The sequence below is a fragment of the Muntiacus reevesi genome, chromosome 2 (genome assembly GCF_963930625.1).
Source record: "Muntiacus reevesi chromosome 2, mMunRee1.1, whole genome shotgun sequence".
NCBI lineage: Eukaryota > Metazoa > Chordata > Mammalia > Artiodactyla > Cervidae > Muntiacus > Muntiacus reevesi.
In genome coordinates this window covers 80693763-80716423 of record NC_089250.1, presented here as the reverse complement: position 1 = coordinate 80716423, position 22661 = coordinate 80693763, and the positions used below count along the sequence as shown (strand labels likewise).

Sequence of the window (22661 nt, the reverse complement as noted above, 5' to 3'; positions counted from 1 at the left end):
GAGGGACTCTCAAGAGTCTTCTCCAGCAGCACAGCTCAAAAGCATCAATTCTTCAGCACTCAGCCTTCTTAAGTTGGGCTTTAGCCAGGTAGAATTACTGCAGCTTAACTCTTGTCAGCCTCATCGCTCTAAAACTCAGGCACTCATCTAATGGCAAGGCTTGCCCACAGATTGACTGTGGTCACTGTGTCTGCACTGGGCATCTGGAACGTGAGCCTCTCCCCTGCTTGGGGAAGCTGTGTTCTCTCCTTCTGTGACGTCAGTGAGTCCACTGTGACCACTTCTCGCCAACAGTCAGTGAGCCTTGGTCCACGGTGCTGGGGTGCACCCTTGCCTTTAGTCATGAAGAGATTCCAGGAATTAACGATAACAGTCACTACTCTTAATTAAGCACTTCTTGTGTTCCCAATACTGAGCTAAGCGCCCTGCCTACGCTTCCTTGTTCAATCCCCACCATGAACTATGGACTGAGTATTTTTTTATAATTGCAGTTTTCCTGACTGAAAGCAGGTCTGTAACTTCCCCTGTCGTCATAGAGCCAGTAGAAGATGAAGCTGATCTAAGTGCCCTATTTTCAACCAAAGGAACAATAACCTGACTGCATAAGGACTCTTGGGGGATGTACCCCACCAGTGGCATCTACAAAGTCACAGTGCCATCTGCTTCAGGTTCACCCAGGTGTTGGTTAAGAAACAGATTTCCAATTTGTGAGAAGAACCACCATCTCAGACTAGGGCCAGAGGATCTGCACTGAAGATAAGCCTCCCAGCAGATTCTTATGAGAAGTCACTGATTTGGATGCTACATCCAGATCTTCCTGTGTCTGCGACAGAAACAAACATGACCAGCACAGGCTGTGATTGTTCTCAGGTCCTGACACGTTCTATGAGGCTAGGCTCAACTAAAACGTAATCAGCTATTTTGATACTACTCATGAGCTTTACCAGTTGCAATGTAATTTTTTTTCTTAAATGTGGACTGGGAGGCTTTATATGTCTGGGTGTCTTCCTAGACTTTGAGTGAATTATTTTTTAGAGTTGGATCAATATGACAAAAGAAAGGAAATTGTAGTTCAACCAATTCAGCTTATGAAAAAGAATGTTAGTCTTTTTCTCTCCAAACTTTAATTAAGTTTAAATTATTAAAAAAAAAAAAGTCAATGTAGTAGATTTCTATTGGGCATTCTTTCCAGCACCCTTTTCCTTTAAAAAAACAATATTAAATGTGAAACACGAGGTAATATATGATTGCTGTGGCCATTCAAATCATAAACTGATGAAGTAAAATTAAGTTTATTTTCCTTTTACTTTGTTTCTCTACTGTTAACAATTTGCCATCTACTTTTTCATATTTTTCCTTTGAATAACAAAAATACCCATATCTATACACACTTGCAGTCTGCTAACATGGAATCACAGATTACAGGCTAGTCTGTCTCTGGCTCCTTTTCCCTTCATCACGCATTACTTGCAGGAGTTTTCAGGAACTGTACTCTCCTCTGGAGCCTGCTACCGTCCTGCACACACCTAGCTATGAGGATCACCGTGCGTGCACTACGAGGGGTGCGCATGGTCCCGGGGGCAGGGCGTCTGTTCCCTGAGATTCGGGGGCCCCTCTGGGGGGGTAGATCTGTCATGTCTACAGTTTGGGGGTGTCAGTGGCCACTGTCTACCATGTAAGCTTCAGAGAAAGCTGGATTGCAGTGAGCAAAACCTGGGAAGTTGTGCCAGAAAGAGAGAGACATGGAGATATAGATAGATGATAGACAGATAGATAGATGATAGATCTAGATATTTAGTAATAGATAGTAGATAAGTTGATAGATAGATGCTAGATAGACAAAGGAAAGGCAACATTCTGGGTTATACACAAGGCTTCGCTACATTCCCAAGGCTCAGTTTTGCCCTTAGACTTGTGACATATAGCCCTTCCACTAAATCCCCTTTGTCTCGTTGGCCTCCCTTTCTTGGACTTAAGCAAGGATCAACATTTTCAAGATCCCTCTTAAAAAAGCAAACAACCCAATCAAAAGATGGGCAGAAGACTTAAATAGACATTTTTCAAAAGAAGATAAGCAGATGACCAATAGGCACATGAAAAGATGTTCAACATCACTAATTATTAAAAGAAAGAAAGTGATAGTCACTCAATTGTATCCAACTCTTTGAGACCCCATGGACTGTAGCTGCCAGGCTCCTCTGTCCATGGGATTCTCCAGGCAAGAATACCATAGTGGGTTGCCATGCCTTTCTCCAGGGGATCTTCCCGACCCAAGGATTGAACCAGGGTCTCCCGCATTGCAGACAGACATTTTATTAGAGTGGATTTGATCCTGATGATTTATCGCTAATTATTAGAGAAATGCAAATAAAACTACAATGAGGTATCACCTCATACCAGTCAGAATGGCCATCATCAAAATATCCACAAATAATAAATGCTGGAGAGGCCGTGGAGAAAAAAGGGAACACTCCTACACTGTTGCTGGGAAGGTAAAGTGGTACAGCCACTATGGAGAACATATGGAGGTGCCTTAAAAAACTAAAAATAGAGCTACCATATGACCCAGCAATCCTACTCCTGGATATATACTCAGAAAGTGGAAAACTCTAATTTGGAAAGATACCAGTGTTTGGAAAGCACCCCAGGATTCATAGTGGCACTATTCACAGTAGCCGAGACATTGGAAGCAACCTGAATGTCCATGAATGGATGGATGAATGGATAAAGAAAACAAGGTACATAAATATAGTGGAATGTTACTGACCACAGGAGTATTACTGTCCCGTGTAAGAATAGTTCAGGTTTTAATACTTCTAATAATTTACTTTACGATGTGCACAGATGCAGAGACGTGAAATTGCCAAAGGTCTAGCAACAGAATTCCTAGAGTCAAATGCAGCCTGGGAATCTCAGAAAAGTGACACATTTGTGTCACAGTCACAACTAGGATTTTTAATAGTACATCTGCAACAAGAAAGAAAGAGAAAGGAGGTAGGTAGAGAGGGAAGGAAGAAGCAGATGTGGGTTGTGGCTGGAATGAAACTTGGATTTGATCCTGTTTCTTTCCTCCTGGGGATGCTACGGCTGGAGTAAGCTTGGGGAGCAGGTGATGCTTCTATTCCCCAAATGTTAGGAAAACATGTCCCATAGGCAGGAAATTGGATTTGGTAATGTCTTTTGGCAGGAGATGCAAGGGCTTGTGTGGTATGATTTCTGGGATGTAGTTCTAATGAGGATCCTGAATGGTGAGGAACAATAGTAGGTTACTATAACCAGCTCAAGTGAAATGAGTTTTATTACAAGGATGCAGGAGCCTCTCAAAAGACTCAAGGTTGCTGGACGTCTTGTGACTAGGAGTGAACAAGCTGGAGACGGTTCGCTCCCTCACTCCTTCCATGTCTCAGAAGTACAGAGAACTGGCCTCTGTCCACCGGAGTGGTCACCTCCTGTTTCCTCCAGCATGCCCGTCTGCTTAAACTTGCACACGGCCTGCGGACAGCCAGCTCAGGAGACGACAGGCTTCTCCTCCGCAGGACCAGTGCTTACTGGAGACCATCTGTGCCCCACTCAGATCCCAGAGAAAAGCACCAGCCCCACTTTATCTGGTGGAATCAGGACACAGAAGCATCGGCTTCTGGTACCGGAGGGACTGACAGCCCTAGAACCCAGGGCCTCCCCTTGTTCAATCACCTGTGGTGGGAACGGGAGACACGGCCCTGTGATTTACCGCGTCAGATTGCTTCTCCAGTAGGAGTCAAAAGAAAATGCAGCGTTCCGCATCTTTAGAACCCCCTAAATAGGGGACCATCTGTTAGTAAGGAACCAAGACTTTCATCTCCAGTTACCTAGGAGGCATTGCATTTAAATTTTACTGAGAGAGATTCACTTAAGCCAGTTTATATTATAAGGTGAATGGCTGATACTGACATTCTCTCTGGCGGAGACAGTCATTTCACAATCAATTTCTGAGTCCCTAATATGGTCACTACGCTGGATTTGGGGGCTACAAAATGAGTACTTTGTAGAGAGGAAAAGAGGGAGGGAAGAAGTTTCTTTAAACCCCGAGTTCTCGCAGGAAGAAAGACACCCAGAGAAGACAAGGGTGCTGGGAGAATATACCTGGGCTTCAGGGAAGACAACTTAACTATTTAAAGCTGTTGTAGTCAACAGAGCTTTTTTTCCTCAAAGTTCTTCCAGCCTGAAATTGAACAGCCCAGGTCTTAGTTACTAAAGAACTGTTTTGGACCAGAAAGGCAGAGTACTCCTACAGGAGGCAAAGGGGAACCACATTAGATCCAGTCCCTGTCCTCAAAAGGCAGCATCAAATGAGAAGCTGCAGCGGCTCTCGCAGCAGATTGTGCTCAAAGCCAGGAGGGAGGTACAAAGCGCAGTCAGGGTCCAGGTGAAAAGCTCCGCTAGGCTTGGGGGGGATTAGTGACTCGACAGCTGACAAGCAGCAGGGCACCGGGCCCGCGAGCAGAGCTGATACTGGCCTCACCGGAGCACCCTCTGCAGGCCCCTTTGGCTCCAGGAACCTTAGTTGCAAGATTATATGGAGGTAGGGGCTGGGGAAATGGTAGAAGTATTTCTGATTTTAACAATTGGAGCTGCAGTGCCATGCTTGTGGCTCAACACACAGCCCTCTGGAAGGACCTGTTGAGGGGACAAGCCTGGAGACACAGGTCTGACTTCTGTTTGGAGCAGCTTGAATTCGGGCTCAAGAGGGTGTTCTTCGTTCAGGAAGGAGTAGGATGCCATCCACCTGGGGGACATTGCTCAATAAACACTTTCTGTTTGATTAAAGACCTAGGACCTGTCCTCTGGGACAGTTGGGCAGCTGGGAGTCTGAAAGGAATTTGGGAGGGGAGTGATGACCCCAAAGCGTCACAGAAGTGGAGGGCCCGTGGGGCCTTGATTAGTGGAGCCCCTCCGTCTCACAAAGATGCGTGACTTGGCCAAGTTCAGGTAGCGGGTCACCAGACAAGCCTTTCCCTCCCAGCGTGGGCTGCAGAGGACGCTGCTAAACCGTGCCAATCAGAGGCCAACATGGCACTGGGCAGGCACAGGGCGAGGGCTGCACACGGAGAGGGGGAGAGGTGCAGTGTTCTCCGGAGGGGTTGGCTGTTGGAGGGCTAAGGCTCCGAGGACTGATTCTTGCTGAGTTAACTCCCTTTCTCTCCTGGTCTTGCCTGGGATGGACTGGCGGTGTGGCGGGAAGGTGCACCCAGAGGCTTGTTCCAGAGCAGGAGGCCTCGGGCGTCTGCTCCCAGCGGCTCCGGCTTACCCCAAGGCTCCCCGGAGGTCTCCGGGCCCTCGGGCTTGGCGAGACCCGCGCTGCGCTGGGCGCGGTCGGGCCGGCGGCGCGGGCCTCTGGGTCCCCAGCCGCGCGCCGCCGCTGCCGCCCTTCGCTCCGCGGGCGGGGCTGGTAGCGCCGCGCTCCTCTCGGCGGCGAAGTCCCGGGTCGCCTCGGCCCTCTCCGCCAGCCCGCACGGAGGAGGGGGCTAGCGGGCGCGAAAGCTGGGCGGGCGCGGGGCGCTGGGGGCCTGTCCCTCGCACAGTCTAGGTGCCGCGCGCCCCCGGGGCTGGGGGCCCTCAGACCTCGGCGGCCAGCAGAGCCGCGCGCCTCGCGTGCCGGGAGTCTGTTCCAGGTCAGGCGGGAGCTGCTTAGCTAGGGTCCCCGGCCGTCTTCCCCTTCCCGGGGGGTCGGCGGGCTGAGAGGCGAGCCAAGCCCAGCCCGCGTGCGCTCCTATAAATAGCGCGCGTGTGCCCGCCTCGCGCCCCCCGGTTGCGCGAGGACACGGAAAGTTGTGCGCGGGGGCTCGCGGCGCGCGGCGGCGGCGGGCGAGGGCTCCGGGGCCAGCCGCCCGTCGCCGTGCAGCGGATCCCACGGATTTTTGCCTCCTTGCTGAGGACCCGGCTAGCCTTTGTCGCCCTGCCGCCTTCCGAGAGACGCCAAGCTCTGGGGAATTTTTTGACCAAGCGAGATCGAGAGTCGCTAGAGACCTGGCCATGAACACAGCCGCGGGTTCTTCCCGCTCCGGGAAACACCTTCGGCTTCTGTAATCCGTCCCCGCCGCCAGCCAGAGACGAACTGGGACGACCCTGGCCCCGACCGGCCCCCAGCATCCGCGGGGATTCTCGGAGTCCCCTTGGTTTTTCCTGCTGCGCGCTTCACCTGGGGGAGCTTAGGTTTGGGGTGAGGATTTCTGATCATTTTCCTCTTTGAGGGGTGAACGGGAGGGTTCGGCGACTTAGATGTCTAGGAACAAGGGTGGGTGCGGGGGTCCCAGGCAGGGTTGATCTCGGGCGGAGGAGGGCGGGGGAGGGGGTTCTGCATGAGCTCCTTAAAGGAGGAAGCTAGCAGAGCCAGCGAGACAGCGCGAGGGGGAACTCTGACTTCAAACCACGGAGCTGCCGGAGGTGTGCGCGCCGCCGCCGGCCCCGCCGCGTGGTGCATCTAGCCGCCCGCACCGTCCCCAGCGCCGGGGTCCCGGGGAGGAGGCCACACGGGCGCGAGGGAACGCCGGCGGGCTGCGGCGCCCCCCAGCCTCGCTCGCCATGGGCCCCGGGCGTCGGGCGCCGGCCGCCCTGCCGGCGCTGCTGCTGGCCCTCACCCTGCCGGGGCTGCGCGTCTGGGCGCAGAACGACACGGAGCCCATCGTGCTGGAGGGCAAGTGCCTCGTGGTGTGCGACTCGAACCCGGCCACGGACTCCAAGGGCTCCTCCTCCTCGCCCCTGGGGATCTCGGTCCGGGCGGCCAACTCCAAGGTCGCCTTCTCGGCGGTGCGCAGTACCAACCACGAGCCGTCTGAGATGAGCAACAAGACGCGCATCATTTACTTCGACCAGGTCAGAGCCCCGGGGGCGCGGGAGACCAGGGCTCGGGTAGCGGGAGGGGCGACGTGCAGGCGGCTGAGCCCCGGGTCGTCTGCTCAGGCCGAGCCGCCCTGATTGCGGTGCAGGGAGCCTGGTCTGCACTGGCGTCTCCGTGCGTTGGGATCTGAAACTTCTGAGGTCTCCCCCGCCCCAGCCCGCCACCACTCCCTCCCGGCCTCGGAGAACTGCTGGGGCGATGGGAGAGGGCTGGCACCGCAGAGCCGCAGGGAGAGCTTGGCACATGCTGAGCAGCAACAGGTCTGCCAGAGCTAGCGGGTCCTGGTCCCTGCACCTCGCCGTCTCTCGGCGCGAGCCTGGCGCCCAGCCTCCACTCCTCGGCGGTGGCCGCGGAGGCAGTCCCCCGGCAGGCAGGGGACTCTTTGCAGGGCCGAACAGATGATAGTGTACCTCCCGGATGGAGAAACTTCTCCCTAGAGGGAGCCCTGGGCGGGGTGGGTTGGTAGGGGTCCACACTCTGCGCAGACCCCGCAGGGGGCTGCGGAGGCGGCAGCGGGGGCCCGGGTCAGATCTCGCCCCCTGTTCGGTCCGAGGCGCGGCTGCCGCAGAAAGCCCCGCTACTTGGAGAAAAGTTGAGAGGAGGAGAGAAGCAGTGGGCAGCGGCGCTGAGCTCCTGTGGGGAAGCGCCGGGAAGCCTTTCCCGTCCCCCGCTCCCGCCCTTTCAGAGACCCGGGAAGGAGTGGGGAGAGAGGGCTGGGGGCTGAGGGCAGGGGACAGGGAGCGACTGATGGCCATCTTCGCGGTCGGAGCTCGGGGTCTAGCTGCTGAGAAACCCCAGGATATCGGCTGAGGAAGGAGTCTTAAAACTGAAAACAGACTCCAGGCTGATCATTTCAGCCTCTGCTGCGCCTGGAGTCCTTTAAATTCCGAAGTCCTGTGTGTGTGGTTCGCAGTGGCTCGCCTCATGGGCACGGGCGTGGGTTAAGTGGCCCTGCAGGACGTGCCTGGGGAGCGGTGAGGTGACATTTCTCTTCCTTACTTAATTGTTACTAAGTAATGTACTCTCCGGCTGGTCAAAGACAGAGAATGCCTCTCTGGGGCTTCCTATGGAATAGCCATCATTTTAAAAGAATTAAGCAACCCCTTTGGGTTTTGGTGCAGTATTTTTCATCTTGATGGAAATAAAGTCTAGCACGACCCCTGGTCTGTATTTCAGTGCATTAATTAAATACTGTGGACCCTGCACTGTCCTCTGTACAGTGCATTATGTTCAGTGACCTTTCTGTCATTTAGAAGAGGAGAAGGGTTTGCTCTCCTGTTCTGGGTCCTCTTGCATCTTAGAGACAATAAGACATATTTGGTAATAAATCTCGAGGTGCCTGGGCGCTCTAATTACAATGTACAGTCAACATTCAGCCTTATGTGTAGTCAACGCTAATCAGCTAGCTCCATTATTGCTAATGAATTATGCTACTTGTGTCTTCTGATACAGGAAGTACCTGCTAAGTACCTCAAATTATTTTAAATGTGCTTAAAGAAATCTTTGTAAAACCTCTGTTGGGAAGTATTGCATAGCTGGTGATCTGTTGCTGAAAGACCGTCGATCATAGGGTCAGAGAAAGAAATCTGATGCTTACTTGGAAAAAGGAGTAATCGCAGAATAAAATGATATACACATATGCATTTTAAGTTGGGGGTTGAGCATGGTACATCTACCTGACCGTCACCATATTCTGATGCATTGCTCACAGGTAATAGTATGCCTAGGGAATTATGCAAAGGGCTTAATATTAGCCTGAATGTGGTGTTTAAAAGAAACAGTAGCGAATTGCCATTGATATGAGGGAAATGTATTTTTCTAAGGACATCTAATTTTTCTGAATGCCACTTCTAGATTTATTTCTGGGAGAGAAATGGAAGAAACCTTAGTTACACCCTGCCTGCTACCCCCATCCCCAGTACACACACACACACACACACACACATTCTCTCACTCTGTCACATGTGGCATTTAGTTTAAGAGGTCATCTCTTGAAATGCAGAGTTAATTTCATAATCAGTAGAACTAAGCTGAACATCTCAGAATACAGAATGCACTGCTCTTTTCTTGGGAACCAGCACTTTATTTCGGTCTTCCTTTTTGTTCCTTGAACTTTTAAACAAACAGCAGGCAATTGATCAGGGCACGGACGCTGACTAACACTGGGGAGAACAGAGAATGCCACCTGTTTCACAGTCTCTACTCCTTGGCAGCCTGCAAAGGCTCCATCATGGCCAAAATATTTACAGTTAAGACCTGGGTGGCATAGGAAGGGAACGCATGGCCGTGGATCTGAGCTGAGGCTTGGCAGAGGCTCAGAGGAGGGCCAGGCATTCTCATTACTCGGGCACCAGATGTTCAGTGTCACGGATCACGCCGCCTGGTGGAGGGGCATCCAGACCTCTGTGCGCGCATCCAGGAGGGCCTGTAGAGAGCCTGGATGCGATTGGCTGGCCTGGGAACGCCATCTCTGGACATGTGAAGGCTCCAGAGGGTGGGCATGTGGACGTGGGGCTGATGCCTTTTTCTGACTCTGAAGGTACAGCCAGTATTTATAAGCCCCACATGTTCAAAGCCAGCCGGCCTTGCTGGAAATCGAGGCATGAACACAAAGCTCTGACTTTATTTTTTTCTTCTAACATTAAAAAGACCAACCTTCCAACATACGAATCTGTTTTCCAAGTCACTAAAGAAAAAGGGAATATAACTCCATGTTTTATTTTCTGTGGTTTTTTAAAGCTAGCTTTCTTTGTTAAGAAAGAAAATAGGAAGGAAAAGAAAAGGGAAGGAAGAACGCTGATTTTACTTACAGAGAGTATTGTAATAGTTGACTGTGTTTATTCTTTTTATTTGTAGATTCTAGTAAACGTGGGTAATTTTTTCACCCTGGAGTCTGTCTTTGTAGCACCCAGAAAAGGAATTTACAGTTTCAGTTTTCACGTAATTAAAGTATACCAGAGCCAAACAATACAGGTATGTCTTTTGACCTGTTCCCTCTCTGAAATGACACTGTTTATCTATAAGGGGCTATGTATTTAAGTATTTATGTGTTATCATTGTAAAAATAGCCATCTTCATAGTAGTTTATTTTTAAAACATGTAATTTCCAGTAACGCCTTCTATGAAGCATAGAAGCATGTAGAAAAATATGTGACAAGAAGCATATAGAAAAATACACAGTTGAACTTATTACCTTAATAACAACCAATCACTTAAAAAGCATAGTTTTTAAAGCTACTTTTCTTTGTTAAGAAAGAAAATAGGGAGGAAGGAAGGAAATAGTAAAAATTCAGTGGCACAAATCTCTTTATAAGACCTTGGTTGCTTGTAATGCATGTGCAAAAATTACGTGAATTTTTAACAACAACAACAAAAAATACTAAGACTATCAGAGTTTTACAAGTACCTACTAAATAAATAAAACAAATTTGCTGTCATTGTTAAAAATTATGAACTGCAGTTAACAACTAAGAGAAAATAAATTGCTGAAGGAACAATTATTCAATATACTTTTAAAGAAAGGATATGTTACGTTTATCTTCTAAGTAGTTTATCCTCAGTTACTCTGAAATTAGTGAATTCTTACCAATTGCAATTCCGCAGTTAATATATTTTGTGCTGTGCTTTCTAAGGAACAAGCTTGAACTCACACTCAAGTACAATGATGGAGCTAATTCCTATAATATTCAAATATGTGGACACTCAGTAATACCAGTATATGTCTATGGAATTCTGGGATACTTTTTAAATTATCTGTTCAATGTTTGTATTGTATATTGGTGATGGTGGTTTAGTTGCTAAGTTGTGTATGAACTCTTGTGACCCCATGGACTATAGCCTGCCAGGCTCCTCTGTCCATAGGATTCTCCAGGCAAGAATACTGGAGTGAGTTGCCATTTCATTCTCCAGGGGATCTTCCCAACCCCGGGATCGAACCCACGTCTCCTGCATTGCAGGCAGATTCTTTACCACTGAGTCACATCGTGTCCAGATGAATGTTAGATTACACATCTATCACTTTTACATATCTTAGTGAATGGATAAATTCATCAGCCTCATAATTTATTCAATATTAATTTTTGACATAAAAGGAATGAATATCTAGTAAACAAATTTACTCCCATGGAAAAGCTTTTCCCAAACTCCAATATTTAGAAATTTAGGTAATATTTGACAGACTATAATCAAAATTTTACTATGGAGTGAAGGTAATAAATTTGATTTGTTGCTAATTATCCATCATTAAAATCTTCAGTGGTAGTAGGGATTATTATTTTTAGTGTACATTTCCTATCAGGGAAAACACAAGAGAAATCCCAGTGGACACTCATTCTATAATTTCAGCTGATGTTTATCTAGCACTATGCATGTCTCAGCTGCACAGTCAACCTGCAGAGATGTTAGTAGAGCCTTGCTGTTCCCGAATTTCTCAGAGCAAAGGGCGGGGTTATTCTCACTAATGCACTGGGAAGCCACAGGCATGTGTCCTCACCGAAAACTTGCTGTTGAATATGAGAGATGAATAAAGTAGGAGGCCTGATTTATGTCCTGAGGGGAAGTCAGGTTTCACATGGCTCGATTTTTCTCTATGGATGGTGATGTTCTGTGAGCATTTAAGGAAATTTTTGTGGGAGAAATTAATTTTTTTCAAGTTAAAAAGATCAGCTCAGTAAGATCACACTAAGCCTAGCCGTCACAGCTAGCTAATTTGAAAGGAAAGGGATGTATTCACTGGACATCAGATACGTTACCAGGTTGATCATCTTAGACATGACTTCCTCCCTTGACCCTGGACCCTTGTAGATGTTTTGTAGAAAGATACTTTCTTTCTTCCTTCCTTCCCTCCCACTCCCCCCCTCCCTTCTTTTCCTTGTTTCTTTTTTTCTATTGCAGAATAGTTGATTCGCAATATTGTTAGTTTCAGGTGAACAACATAGCGATTCAATATTTTTATAGATTACACTCCATTTAAAGCGATTATAAAATAATGACTGTGTCTCCCTGTGCTGTACACATGTACCCTTGGAGCCTGCTCATTTGCTACACAGCCAGTGTTACCTCCTAATCCCCTCCCCCTGTCTTTCCTTCCCCCTTCCTTCCCCTCGCTGGTAACCCTAGTTGGTTCTCTATAACGGAGAATCTGTTTCATTCATTCATTCACTTGACTTTAGAGAGAGCTCTTCGGTGTCTTGTTTTGTTCCTTATAGGTTAACCTGATGTTAAACGGAAAACCAGTCATATCTGCTTTCGCCGGTGATAAAGACGTGACACGTGAGGCTGCCACGAACGGGGTCCTGCTCTACCTGGATAAGGAGGATAAGGTTTACCTAAAACTGGAGAAAGGTAACTTGGTCGGAGGCTGGCAGTACTCCACGTTCTCTGGCTTCCTGGTGTTCCCCCTATAGGATTCGAGGTCTCCGTGATGCTCGTCCGGGGAGGGGCGGCCCGCCCCTGACTTCCCAAGGATCACTTCCGCTTCACGGGATTCATGTCTTTCACTGGTTTCTCATGGGCGAATGTGGATTCTCTGTAAGGATGCTAGGCCTGTCTGAACCAGTACCGAGCTCCACAGATTATTTTTGTGTGTGTTTCAGTGTACTCGGATTGGGACTCAACACAGTTGATACCCATCTATGCTTCAGTGTAACAATTCAAAGCTGTCTGCAAGGTTTATTCTGAGTTTAATTTCCTAGAATCACTGAATTTGTTGCAGATGTGATATTTTATTTAGTTAGTTTTCAAAGACTGGCAACCAGGTCTGATAATTAGAGAACTCTATATATAAAGTTCTGACTTCAATCAACAATTCATGTGATCCTGCCAAAGAATTGTGTGCTGTGTCCATATACTGGTTACACTTGTTTTTATTCCTTTGAGATTAGTTTGTTTGGTTCTCTTAAGGTAATTTCTGACTCTGTGTCTTCTCGACAAATAGGGTAATGACTTGCCCGCAAATTTACTCTATGAGATCACCCACACAACCTCCCTTAAAAAAAAAAAAAAAAAGAATGCTTCATAGTTGTATTTTAATTATATATGTGAAAGAGTCATATTTTCCAAATTATATTTTCTAGTAGGAAGAATAGATCATAAATCTAACACAGAAAAAGTTGCATATCTGAATTCGTCAGTGCTCAATCCTCAAACCTGCACAAAACAGCTCTCCTCCATGGGAAATCTTATACTTTATTGCTCATTTTAATTAACATGATTGATAATAGCCACTTTATTAAAACCTAAGGGATTTTTTTTTCCTCAGACATGACTACTTTATTAACTGGAGATGGGATGCCCTTGTTTTTAATTATACCCATTTTTCAAACCTTCTGTTGTGTTTGAAGTATCATCTGGTTTTTGCCTTAACTCCTAAGATTGTTTAGATTTATCTGTTCAGCTAATAGTAAATCCAAATATTCCATATCTGAACTTAGTGTAATATCTTATTTTGTCTTTTGTACAGGTCATATGAATTCATAAAATTATTTATGTCTCTGTTACAGAATAAAGATTAATATATGTTAGTTGAATTGTTTGGTCCTTTCAGTTTTGGAAATATGGATCTTACATGATTTATTCCCTCTCTCTTACCAACCCTCTCTCCCTCCCTCACCCCTGTCCTTTCTTTCTTTCTCTCATTTCTTGGTCTTGGAGCTGAAGAAAAGCTTTCTGGATTTCTAGAGAATGTCCCTCAACTGGCATAGGAAATCTTTACCATGTTTAATTTGTCCAGATTCAGGAGTTGCGAGCTTGGCAAAAGAGGATCAATGAACTTAGTAAAATCTCCTTTCAGAATAACTTACTGTTAGGAAGTTAAGTTTTAAAAGATACACTGAAGCATCGTGAAGGGCTCAGTGAATGAATGAGTGATGATGCAAATAAAGATCAATATTTTCAAACAAAAGACTTGAGGAAGAGTTCTGCCCTTTACTCAGCACTAATGGGCAAGCAGAAGCCCCATTTCTTTTTAGGAGAAACTATAATGACAGATGTCTCCTCTGGAGATTTGGCTCAATTTCCTGGTCAGTTGTCAATTAAAACAAATTTGGGTGCGCCCTTTTGTAGCCTGTGGCATTGGGGAGGCTCTTGTAGGATTCTGTGGGAGGAGACCTGCAGGCAGCTCTCCCAGTATAATTGTGATTAATCACCACGTCAAAATATTGGTTCATCACAGGAAGAGATTCTCTTTCTGAGAAGAGTTATCTGGAGATGTTGGCAGTGGATCGCAATGTTTGCTTGGCAAGTTATCCCCCAGCTGGCATTCTGTCAAAGATCTTCCCTCCTCTGTGACTGTGTAACGTGGGAAACAGCCTTGCACATGGGACTTTCACCTAAACTGCATCCTCTGCAAATGTGCTTGGTCTCACGTGACCTTCCCCACAGCTCTCTGTGTGCAGGGTTTGTGTCTCTACATTGCAAAAGGGTGAACTGTACTTGAATAAATATGCTGTTAGTCACTGTTTTGGCAAAATGGCTTAAGAGTATTGGGAATTTCCAAGAGATACCTATGATAAGACAGAGGAAGTTTGGTGCTTAGCAAAGTAGACTGATGTAGAGGATCTATTATAAACTGACTTATGGCCAAGCTTTGGGGCTTGCCCTTATTTTTCTGAACCTAGAAGAACACTGGCAAATGGTTTGACTTGAATTCCTAAGGGCTTCCCTGGTGGCTCGGATGGTTAAGAATCCACCTGCAATGCGGGAGACCTGGGTTTGATCCCTGGATTGGGAAGATCCCCTGGAGGAGGGCATGGCAACCCACTCCAGTATTCTTGCCTGGAGAATCCCATGAACAGAAGAGCCTGGCGGGCTATATATAGTCCATGGGGTCGCAAAGAGTCAGACACGCTGAAGTGACTTAGCTTGCAGCAGGCACACAGGCCAAGCAGGGCAGTAGGGAGGGTATTAAGATTGGAACGGTAAAAGGAAGAGGAGTGAGTGGGCCGGGAGAAAATCGGGAGGCAGTGGCGTCAGAATATTCCCATAAATGGAGCCAGATGCTCCTTAGGCTTGAAAATACTTTTCAGAAATTGCTCGGTCCACAGAAATGGTAATTGAGCAGTGTTCACATTGGCCTGTCCGAATTTATTAATGCAAGTGCACTCCCTTCCTAGATGATCCTTATCTCCTTTGACTGTTCCTTGATCTATTGATCAGCAAAAGCAAGCAGTTTTCTGTAGCAAGCATTTTCCCAAGATAGAATCCGAAGAAAATGAAACTGAAGGAAAGGAGCTTGTGCATAGGATTTCCTTGATTCCACATGCTTTTGGGGGGTTCCTTGTGGTCTTGGACTCAGAGCCTGGTTATCTTGTTAAAATTTTGTTTTAATTCTTTCTTGTTTTCCATTTTTGGATTTACAGCTGTTTCCCCCATTCTTTTTGGTTTCTAGATACCTGGATAGCTGAGTGTCTCTTTTTTCTTTAGCAAGTTACTGCTTTTACTCTTGGAACAAATATCTTCAACCAATATTGTTTAAACTATCCTTATAATGTGTTACATGCTTTGCTAGGTACTTAGTTTATAGAAGTGGTGACAGCTGCTCTTTTTAGAGCTCCCTAGACAGTAAACACAGCTAGAAACCTCACAAGGAACAACAGAAGTCTAGAAGTGTGGTCCACTTCCTCTTCTGACTGAGGGTCGTGGGCTTTACCAGTCCACCTTCACTGCTTAAACCCTGTGTCTGCAGACCGCAGGGAGCGCTGCTCAGTTCTGCGGCAGCCTGGAGGGAGAGGAGTTTGGAGGAGAACGGGTACATGCACATGCCTGGCTGAGTCCCTTCTCTGTTCACTTGAAACTGTCACAGCTCTGTCTGTTAATCAGCTGTATCCCAATACAAAATAAAAAGCTAAAATTAAGTGTATTTCTGTGGACCAATAGCGCGCTTTTCACAGAGGCTTCTTAGAAACCCAGGGAGGGTTCAGGCTCCCCCAGACCTGCTGAATCAGCGTCTGCATCTTTAGCAAGGTCTTCTGCCCCTCCCACCCGCACGGTTCCCGGACACAGTAGAGCTTACCAGGCTGTATCTTGAAAGAAAACCCGAAGACCGCCTGCACCAGAATAGCGTCTGGGCTTCAGACAGTTGAACCAGATCCCCAGGTGATCCTTACAGCCTCAACCCATTCCGGTGCAGGTGTTTCTTTGCAGTGATCCTCGAGTCCAAGCACTTTTACGATCCTCCCTGTTCTAACGCGGGGAGCCCGGGGCAGGGAGCACGAGGCCTGCGCGCAGTCAGCCCGAGACCCCGCGCTGGGCCGAGAAGGCCGGGGCTGTGGGCTGGGCCGCGGAGACCCCGCGCTGGGCCGAGAAGGCCGGGGCTGTGGGCTGGGCCGCGGAGACCCCGCGCTGGGCCGAGAGGGCCGTGGAAGGGCTGCGGGGGACCACACCTCGAGGAGCGGGGGGAGACCCGGCCTGAGGCGGAGGTGAGTCACCTCGAAGCGGCGCCTTGTGGGGAAAGAAACGGTGATGGGCCTCATTTCGTCAGCATTTCTCCTGAAATAAAGGTGTAGTGACAGCTTGAGTTTCTTTATGGTATGGCTGAAGCGCTCCTTCTCCAGCGACTGTAGGGCCTGCGTCTCAGTGCACTTGGCATTTGGCTTCAGAAGACAGTGCTCCGCTTAATAAAGTGTGTGTGAGAGAGAGAGAATGGGGGAATACACTCAGGAGGATCCAAGATGCGAGCAATTTCTAGGAGGCTGGAAAGGACGTTTAAAATCCATCCAAGGGTAGAAGACTTTCTCAACAATTTTTTGGTCTAATTGTTGATATTTATTTAGTGGAGGAAGTGGATCATCATAGGCACTGAGCTAAGGAAGTCTTTATTTCCCACGGGGTTACCTTGAGAACATGAATGTCGACCCCTGACTTTCCAGGGGCTGGGCTTTTCAGGAAACCCCGAGGGTTCGGTCTGCTGGTCCCTGGGAGGATGAGGGACTCGGAAAAGCGACTCTCCCGCCTGAGAGTTGAGGGCGTGTCTCTCTGGTTAGGGTTTTGTTTTTTTCTCTCTGCTTTCCTTTGCTGTGTTGTCGTGTTTCAGCTTGGATGTCAGGGTACGATCAATAGGGGGAAGAAAATGCAGGGTGATGAATGCAGGCGGTCGCTATTTTTGCGTTCCTTTCTTTTCCTTAGGGACAAGAGGAAAACATGTCTTGAAATGATCTGTCTGTTGGTGGGTTTCTTTCCTAGCCTTCCTGAGGGAAGGGAATGATGCAAGCAAGAGCAGGCCTGCCGCCCATTTCTGGAAGTCGGGGGAGCCCACTGACCTGGGCATTCAGCGAGGCTGCAGCTCATCAAGCTGAAAACGGGTTCTGGTGTCTGTGTGTGGAAATGGCCATCCCCTGGCAGGGATACGGCTTTATCATCTGGGCTAGGGCGTTACCACACGAGAAAGAGGGCTGTTACCTTCGGCTACGGAATTTAAGGGCTGCATCTCCACTAAATCCTCAGGTCAGGAGGTACCTTTAGGCCCTGAGTGAAACAACACAATTTTTCCTCGTTTTGTAGTCTGCAGCCCACTGTTCTGACTGGATGGTTCTCCTGTTTTCAATAGAGTGATTCTGCCCTCGGGCTGGGGTCAGGGGGCTTTGATCACTGTTCTGAGTTTACACGAACGGACCCAGCTTCCTTTGTGAGTTGTGTACAGCTCTTTTCTTCTCAGTTCCTTCGCTATTTAGAAACACATGCAGTCATGAGTGTTTCATTTAAAAATAGCTTGGCTTTCACTTTGAGTGTGAGCGTTTTTTAACACTGCAGTGAAAAGGTATCATGTTTTTTCTCTCACCACACCCCAGTCACAGTTAAAAAAACAAAACAAAAAAAACCCCCCAGCAACTCCAGGCATAAGAAGCATGTGGTCAAAGTAATGTGCAAGGATAAAAACAAATTCAATCCAAACCCAAGAAAAAACAAATGGTAAAATCTCTTTGCTTCTGACATGACAATCAAGTGGGAAGGAGAGAAATCGATCCTGGTTTCTGTTCAAGTGTTATGTTTTTCCTCCTCTCTCTCTGGGTGCCAAGGCGAGTTCTCTGCAGGTAAAAGGATTCTGTTGTGAAGATCCCAGCCCCTTTACATCAGCGTGACTTTCTGAACCTCGGGCAGTGTCAGAACGTGTACTGGGTTCTGCCCTTCTGTTTCTCCATTAGCTTGATTGGGAGGGAAATGCTGCTGGAATAGTCTGGTGCCCTCTCTCTGCGGAGAGGAGAAACCCGCTTTCTGTAATTCATGGGCACTGTGTCCAGACTTGGAAGGAAGCCATGTCCAGCTCCCTCTGCCTAAGGATTCAACCTCAGAACCGGAGGCCCTGCGGGGCTTCAACCTTTAGAAGCACCTGGGGCTCATCTCTGGGGACCTAGGACTTTGTCCTTTTACCCACTTGTGAGAATATGAGACAGTATTTTATGAGTATTCGTAAAGGAAACTATAGGATCCATTTGCTATTCAGTTGCTCTGTTGTGTCTGACTCTTTGTGATCTCATGAACTGCAGCACGCCAGGCTTCCCTGTCCTTCACCATCTCCTGGAGCTTGCTCAAACCCATGTCCATTGAGTTGGTGATGCCATCCAACCCTCTCATCCTCTGTCGTCCCCTTTTCCTCCTGCCCTCAATCTTTCCCAGCATCGGGTTCTTTTCCAGTGAGTTGACTCTTCACATCAGGTGGCAAAAGTATTGGAGCTTCAGGTTATGGAATCTGTAAGAGCCATTAAAAAGTCCTAGTTTGCAAAATTGCCTTTTCCTTGATTGAACTGATTTTTTAAAATGAAAAAATACCAGATCCTCCCTTACTACTAGAAGTTGGCACAATGCCACGTGTTGATGTTGGCGAGAATCACAAAAGTCTTCCATGATTTTCTGAGAAAGGCCACGTTTGTTAGGAAATAAGGCAGGGGCCTTCTCTTGGGGTTTGAGCACATCCATTTTCTACTCAGTAAACAATCACATCTTCTTGTGCACCTGCTGCATGCCACATATTCTATGAATGCTGAATCTGCCCTTCATCATTGCTACAAGTTGCAGACCTCTTTGTGAATGCTGCTTCACTTTCTGGGTGGAAATCCTGTAGTCTGAAAAGCAGAGTGTGGGGTTCATGTTTGCTGAGTCCAACAATCTAAGAGCTTTGAAACAGTAACCTACTGTATGTGACCTCCTCACTGCTTTCACTATAATATTCTTTCGAGGTCAAATGCTATTAAAATGATGAAGAATGATACAGGGCTGCCCATGTACAGTTGTGGGGGTTGTATACTGTACTATTGCAGGAGTGTGCCACATCTGTCATAGACATCAAAGAATTACTTTTATATTTCTGTAATTTTCTAGCAGAAGACAGTAAACTGTCATATTCTAACAAACGTACTATGACAACCTTCTGATGAAAGTATCTTTGGTTAAAAAAAATTTCCTTTCCTTCAAAAATAGGTATGGGCAGAAATAAATTAGGAGCTTGGAATTAACATATATACAATGCTATGAATAAAACAGAAAACCAACAAAGGCTGAATGTATAGCACAAGGAACTATATTCAGTATTTTGTGTTAACTTATAAAGGTTAGGGTTAAGAATGTGAAAAAGAATAGATTCATGTATGTGTATAGCTGAATCACTTTGCTGCATACCTGAACCTACCACAACATTGTAAATCAACTATAGTCCAATTTAAATTTTTTAAATTTTTTTAAAAAGAGAATAAAAATAGATATCAACAAAAAAGAAGATTTAAAAAAAATTTCTTTGCCTACTTTGCAGAAAAGTGCCTCACAGGTTAGTGGTAGAAGAGAGAGACTCCCTTTCCTAAATCTTCTCTGTCATTTCTTATTTCTAAAGAATGTTTTGTCCCAATGCTGGGAAAGATTGAAGGCAAAAGAAGGGGGTGGCAGAGGATGGGATGGCTAGATAGCATCACCAACTCAATGGACAGAACTTGAGCAAGCTCTGGGAGATAGCAAAGGACGGAGGCCTGGCGTGCTGCAGTCCATAGGATGGCAAAGAGTCGGACACAACTGAACAACAACAGAGCCATCACAAAGAGGAGACATTCCTAAACTTTCTTTTTGCCCCCAAAATAAATATCTTAGACTGTTTTTTTAAGGAATACCATAGAAAAGATTTGTATTTCTTTTGGAACTTTATTTTGGTTAAAATATAAGCAGATCATCTGTTCAGGCTTAGATATCTTGTTATAAAGAGATTTAGTGGTTTAATGATAAATTGATTATTGTAATTATTTATTACAGTAGCAGCAATTCCTCCAAACTCTATTTTTCCTCAAAATGTGACTTTAACTGCTGTATTTAAAATGGATAGTCAACAAGGACCTACTGTATAGCACAGGAAACTCTGCTCCATGTTCTGTGATGGCCTGTTTGGGGGCGGATGGATAAATGTATACCACTCTGCTCTTTACCTGAAACTGTCACAACATTGTTATTTTGTTATACTCCAATATAAAATAAGTTTTTAAGATAAATGACCCCCCCCCCAAAAAAAAATAATGTCTTTGGTTATGGTTCGCTGGGGCCTGAGGCCTGTGTACCCTGGTCAGGTGATTCATTATCCTTCAGAGCTCACTGTTCGGAGCTCGGGTGTCTGGTTCCACCCAGTTTGTGAAAAATCCCCAGTGACCCTGGAGCTGGAAGGTGAAGGAAACTTTATCTGCTTCTTGTGAACTAGCGCACAGCTTCCTGAAAAGCTTAGCAGGTTAGCTATGAATCTATACATGTAGGTTTTCGAGGAAAACTGTTCTTCAAAAATCTTCTATAATTTCACTGTGTTTCTGCCTCCAGGACCCCACCCCCATCCCCAAATCTGGTCTGGCTGGTGGAAAATGTCTCTCTCTGCGGATCAGGACAGTAGGTCTGAGGTCTGATAAACTGTGGGTGGGGAGAGCCACCTCAGTCACAGCTTCAAGTTGGTGGTGGCTGAGGTCCTACAAGGTTGGCAGGTGATTTCTTTTCTTCTTCTTTTTATTTATTTTTAATTGGTGTGTAACTGGGGGAGGGAAGTCGGAGCATTTTATTTTGTCCAAATATTCTTCTGCTGCACTGGCTCGTGACCACGCAGGCAGCCGCCTGCCTGGCGCATGCGGTCCCGGCTGTGGGTCGGGCGGCTAGGCGCCCGTGTTCCTGCGGTCCTGACCCATTCCTAAGCTGCACGACTTGCCGCCATGCTTCCTGCCAAGTGCACGCACATCTCATCTTCCTGTTGAGTTTGGTCTCCCAGAACTCACCTCATGAGGGGTTAGGTCACCTTGGAGAACCCACCTTCCAGAAAACATTCCCCATGGTGCATCTGAAAAGACTTCCTCATAGTCCAAGCGGAGTATAATTTCTGGAAGAATCTGGCTCATGCTGTGTTGGGGGGAAAGAGCTTCCTTATCGTTTGTCTTCCTCATCAGATGCTTGGTCTCTGTCACTTGGAAGAAACTTCCGTGTGAGCTAGGGAAACTTTACAGGATCTGATTCCAGCAAACTCATGGGCAGTTGTGCCACCCTGTGATTTTGCAGTTTCTTGGAAAGTGGGGTAGCGGGAAGCATCTCCCAGTTCACCCCATGTGACCTTGGGCAAGTAAGTGGTCCTATTTGCCATGCCTGTGAAGGGTCGGTATGCTCTCCAGGTGTTCTTGAATTTCCTTCTGCACAAGTTGGGATGCATGTTTAAAATGTTGTAATATTGTCCCCCATCCCCAGAATTTCTGGTTCCATAAGCATGGAGGTGGGGCCCAGGAAATCTGGACCTTTGATCAGTATCACTGGGAATTCTGATGCTAGTTGTTTCTGTATTACCTGTTGAGCATTATTATTTAAATAAAAATGCACCATTCATCACATGCTCAGTCATGTCGGAATCTTTGTGATCCCATGGACTGTAGCCCATCAGGCTCCTCTCTCCCTGGGATTTCCCAGGCAAGAATACTGGAGTGGGTTGCCATTTCCTTCTCCAGGGGATCTTCTCTTCCTGGGGATGGAACTCGCATCTCCTATGTCTCCTGCATTGCAGGCAGATTCTTTACTACTTGAGCCACTGTAAAAAATAAAGTGCCTTGCTCATGTGAAGAAGATTATTCCTGGTACTAAAATTAGGAATTACTAACCTTGCATTGTCCACTGTCTTTTCAAGGCAGCCAAATAGATGAGTTTCAGGGTGTGAGATTGCTCTTAAATTCCCCACCTGAAAGGTCAAATCTGTTGGAATAATTTTCATGATGGTTTATTTTTTCTTCCTTATGTTTTCTGAATTACCAAGTGAATGCATGTTTGCTTAAAAAAATTGCAAAGGATGCTGCCATGTGTAGGGTGAAAAAAGAAGGATCATTTCACTCTCCCTGCCAAGTCCTCTAGCATCTCTGACTTACTGGGGCCATGTGATGGGCTTTAGAGCCCAGAAATCTGTCTTATTTTTCAGGTTCCCCAGGTGACTGCAATAATCAGCTAGATATTAGAGATGCTCTGAAGTGACTTTTCAAATATTGTCATCATTCAGTCCCAAACAAGAAGTTGACTTTAACCCATCATTCTATTTAAAATTCATGAAAATCTCTGTCCCAGATTTGATAGGACTCATTAAATCTCGTCGCAGTGCTGTCAGTGGAGGCTGCATCATGCTGACCGGGGAGGGAAGCTTCATTCTGCAGCTTTGGGGGAGCAGCCAGATGCCTCTCTCCCCAGCGATCCTCCGGGTGTGAGTGATGGGGGAGAGGGCAGCTTGCTAACAGCCCCGGCTTCAGCCCCGGGGAACAGACTGAGCAGAGGCCCAAGGAGCACCCCTCCTGACTTCCTGTGCTCTGGAGCCCCA

At 46.9% G+C, this 22661-nt stretch overlaps 1 protein-coding gene across 1 annotated transcript; it reads left to right on the top strand.

The window, feature by feature from the left end:
* Window positions 1-6561: 6561 nt before the first annotated feature.
* CBLN4 (cerebellin 4 precursor) lies at window positions 6562-12417 on the top strand. Its single transcript, XM_065919827.1, has 3 exons — window positions 6562-6852; window positions 9734-9850; window positions 12085-12417. Exons 1-3 carry the CDS (start codon window positions 6562-6564, stop codon window positions 12280-12282), a joined length of 606 nt encoding a protein of 201 aa, XP_065775899.1. The 3' UTR covers window positions 12283-12417.
* The last annotated feature ends 10244 nt before the right edge of the window (window positions 12418-22661 follow it).

Coding starts and splice junctions, on each gene's coding strand:
- CBLN4 (XM_065919827.1), top strand. CDS start 6,562: ATGGGCCCCGGGCGTCGGGCGCCGGCCGCCCTGCCGGCGCTGCTGCTG. Junction 6,853..9,733: donor GCATCATTTACTTCGACCAG/GTCAGAGCCCCG, acceptor TTTTATTTGTAG/ATTCTAGTAAACGTGGGTAA. Junction 9,851..12,084: donor ACCAGAGCCAAACAATACAG/GTATGTCTTTTG, acceptor TGTTCCTTATAG/GTTAACCTGATGTTAAACGG.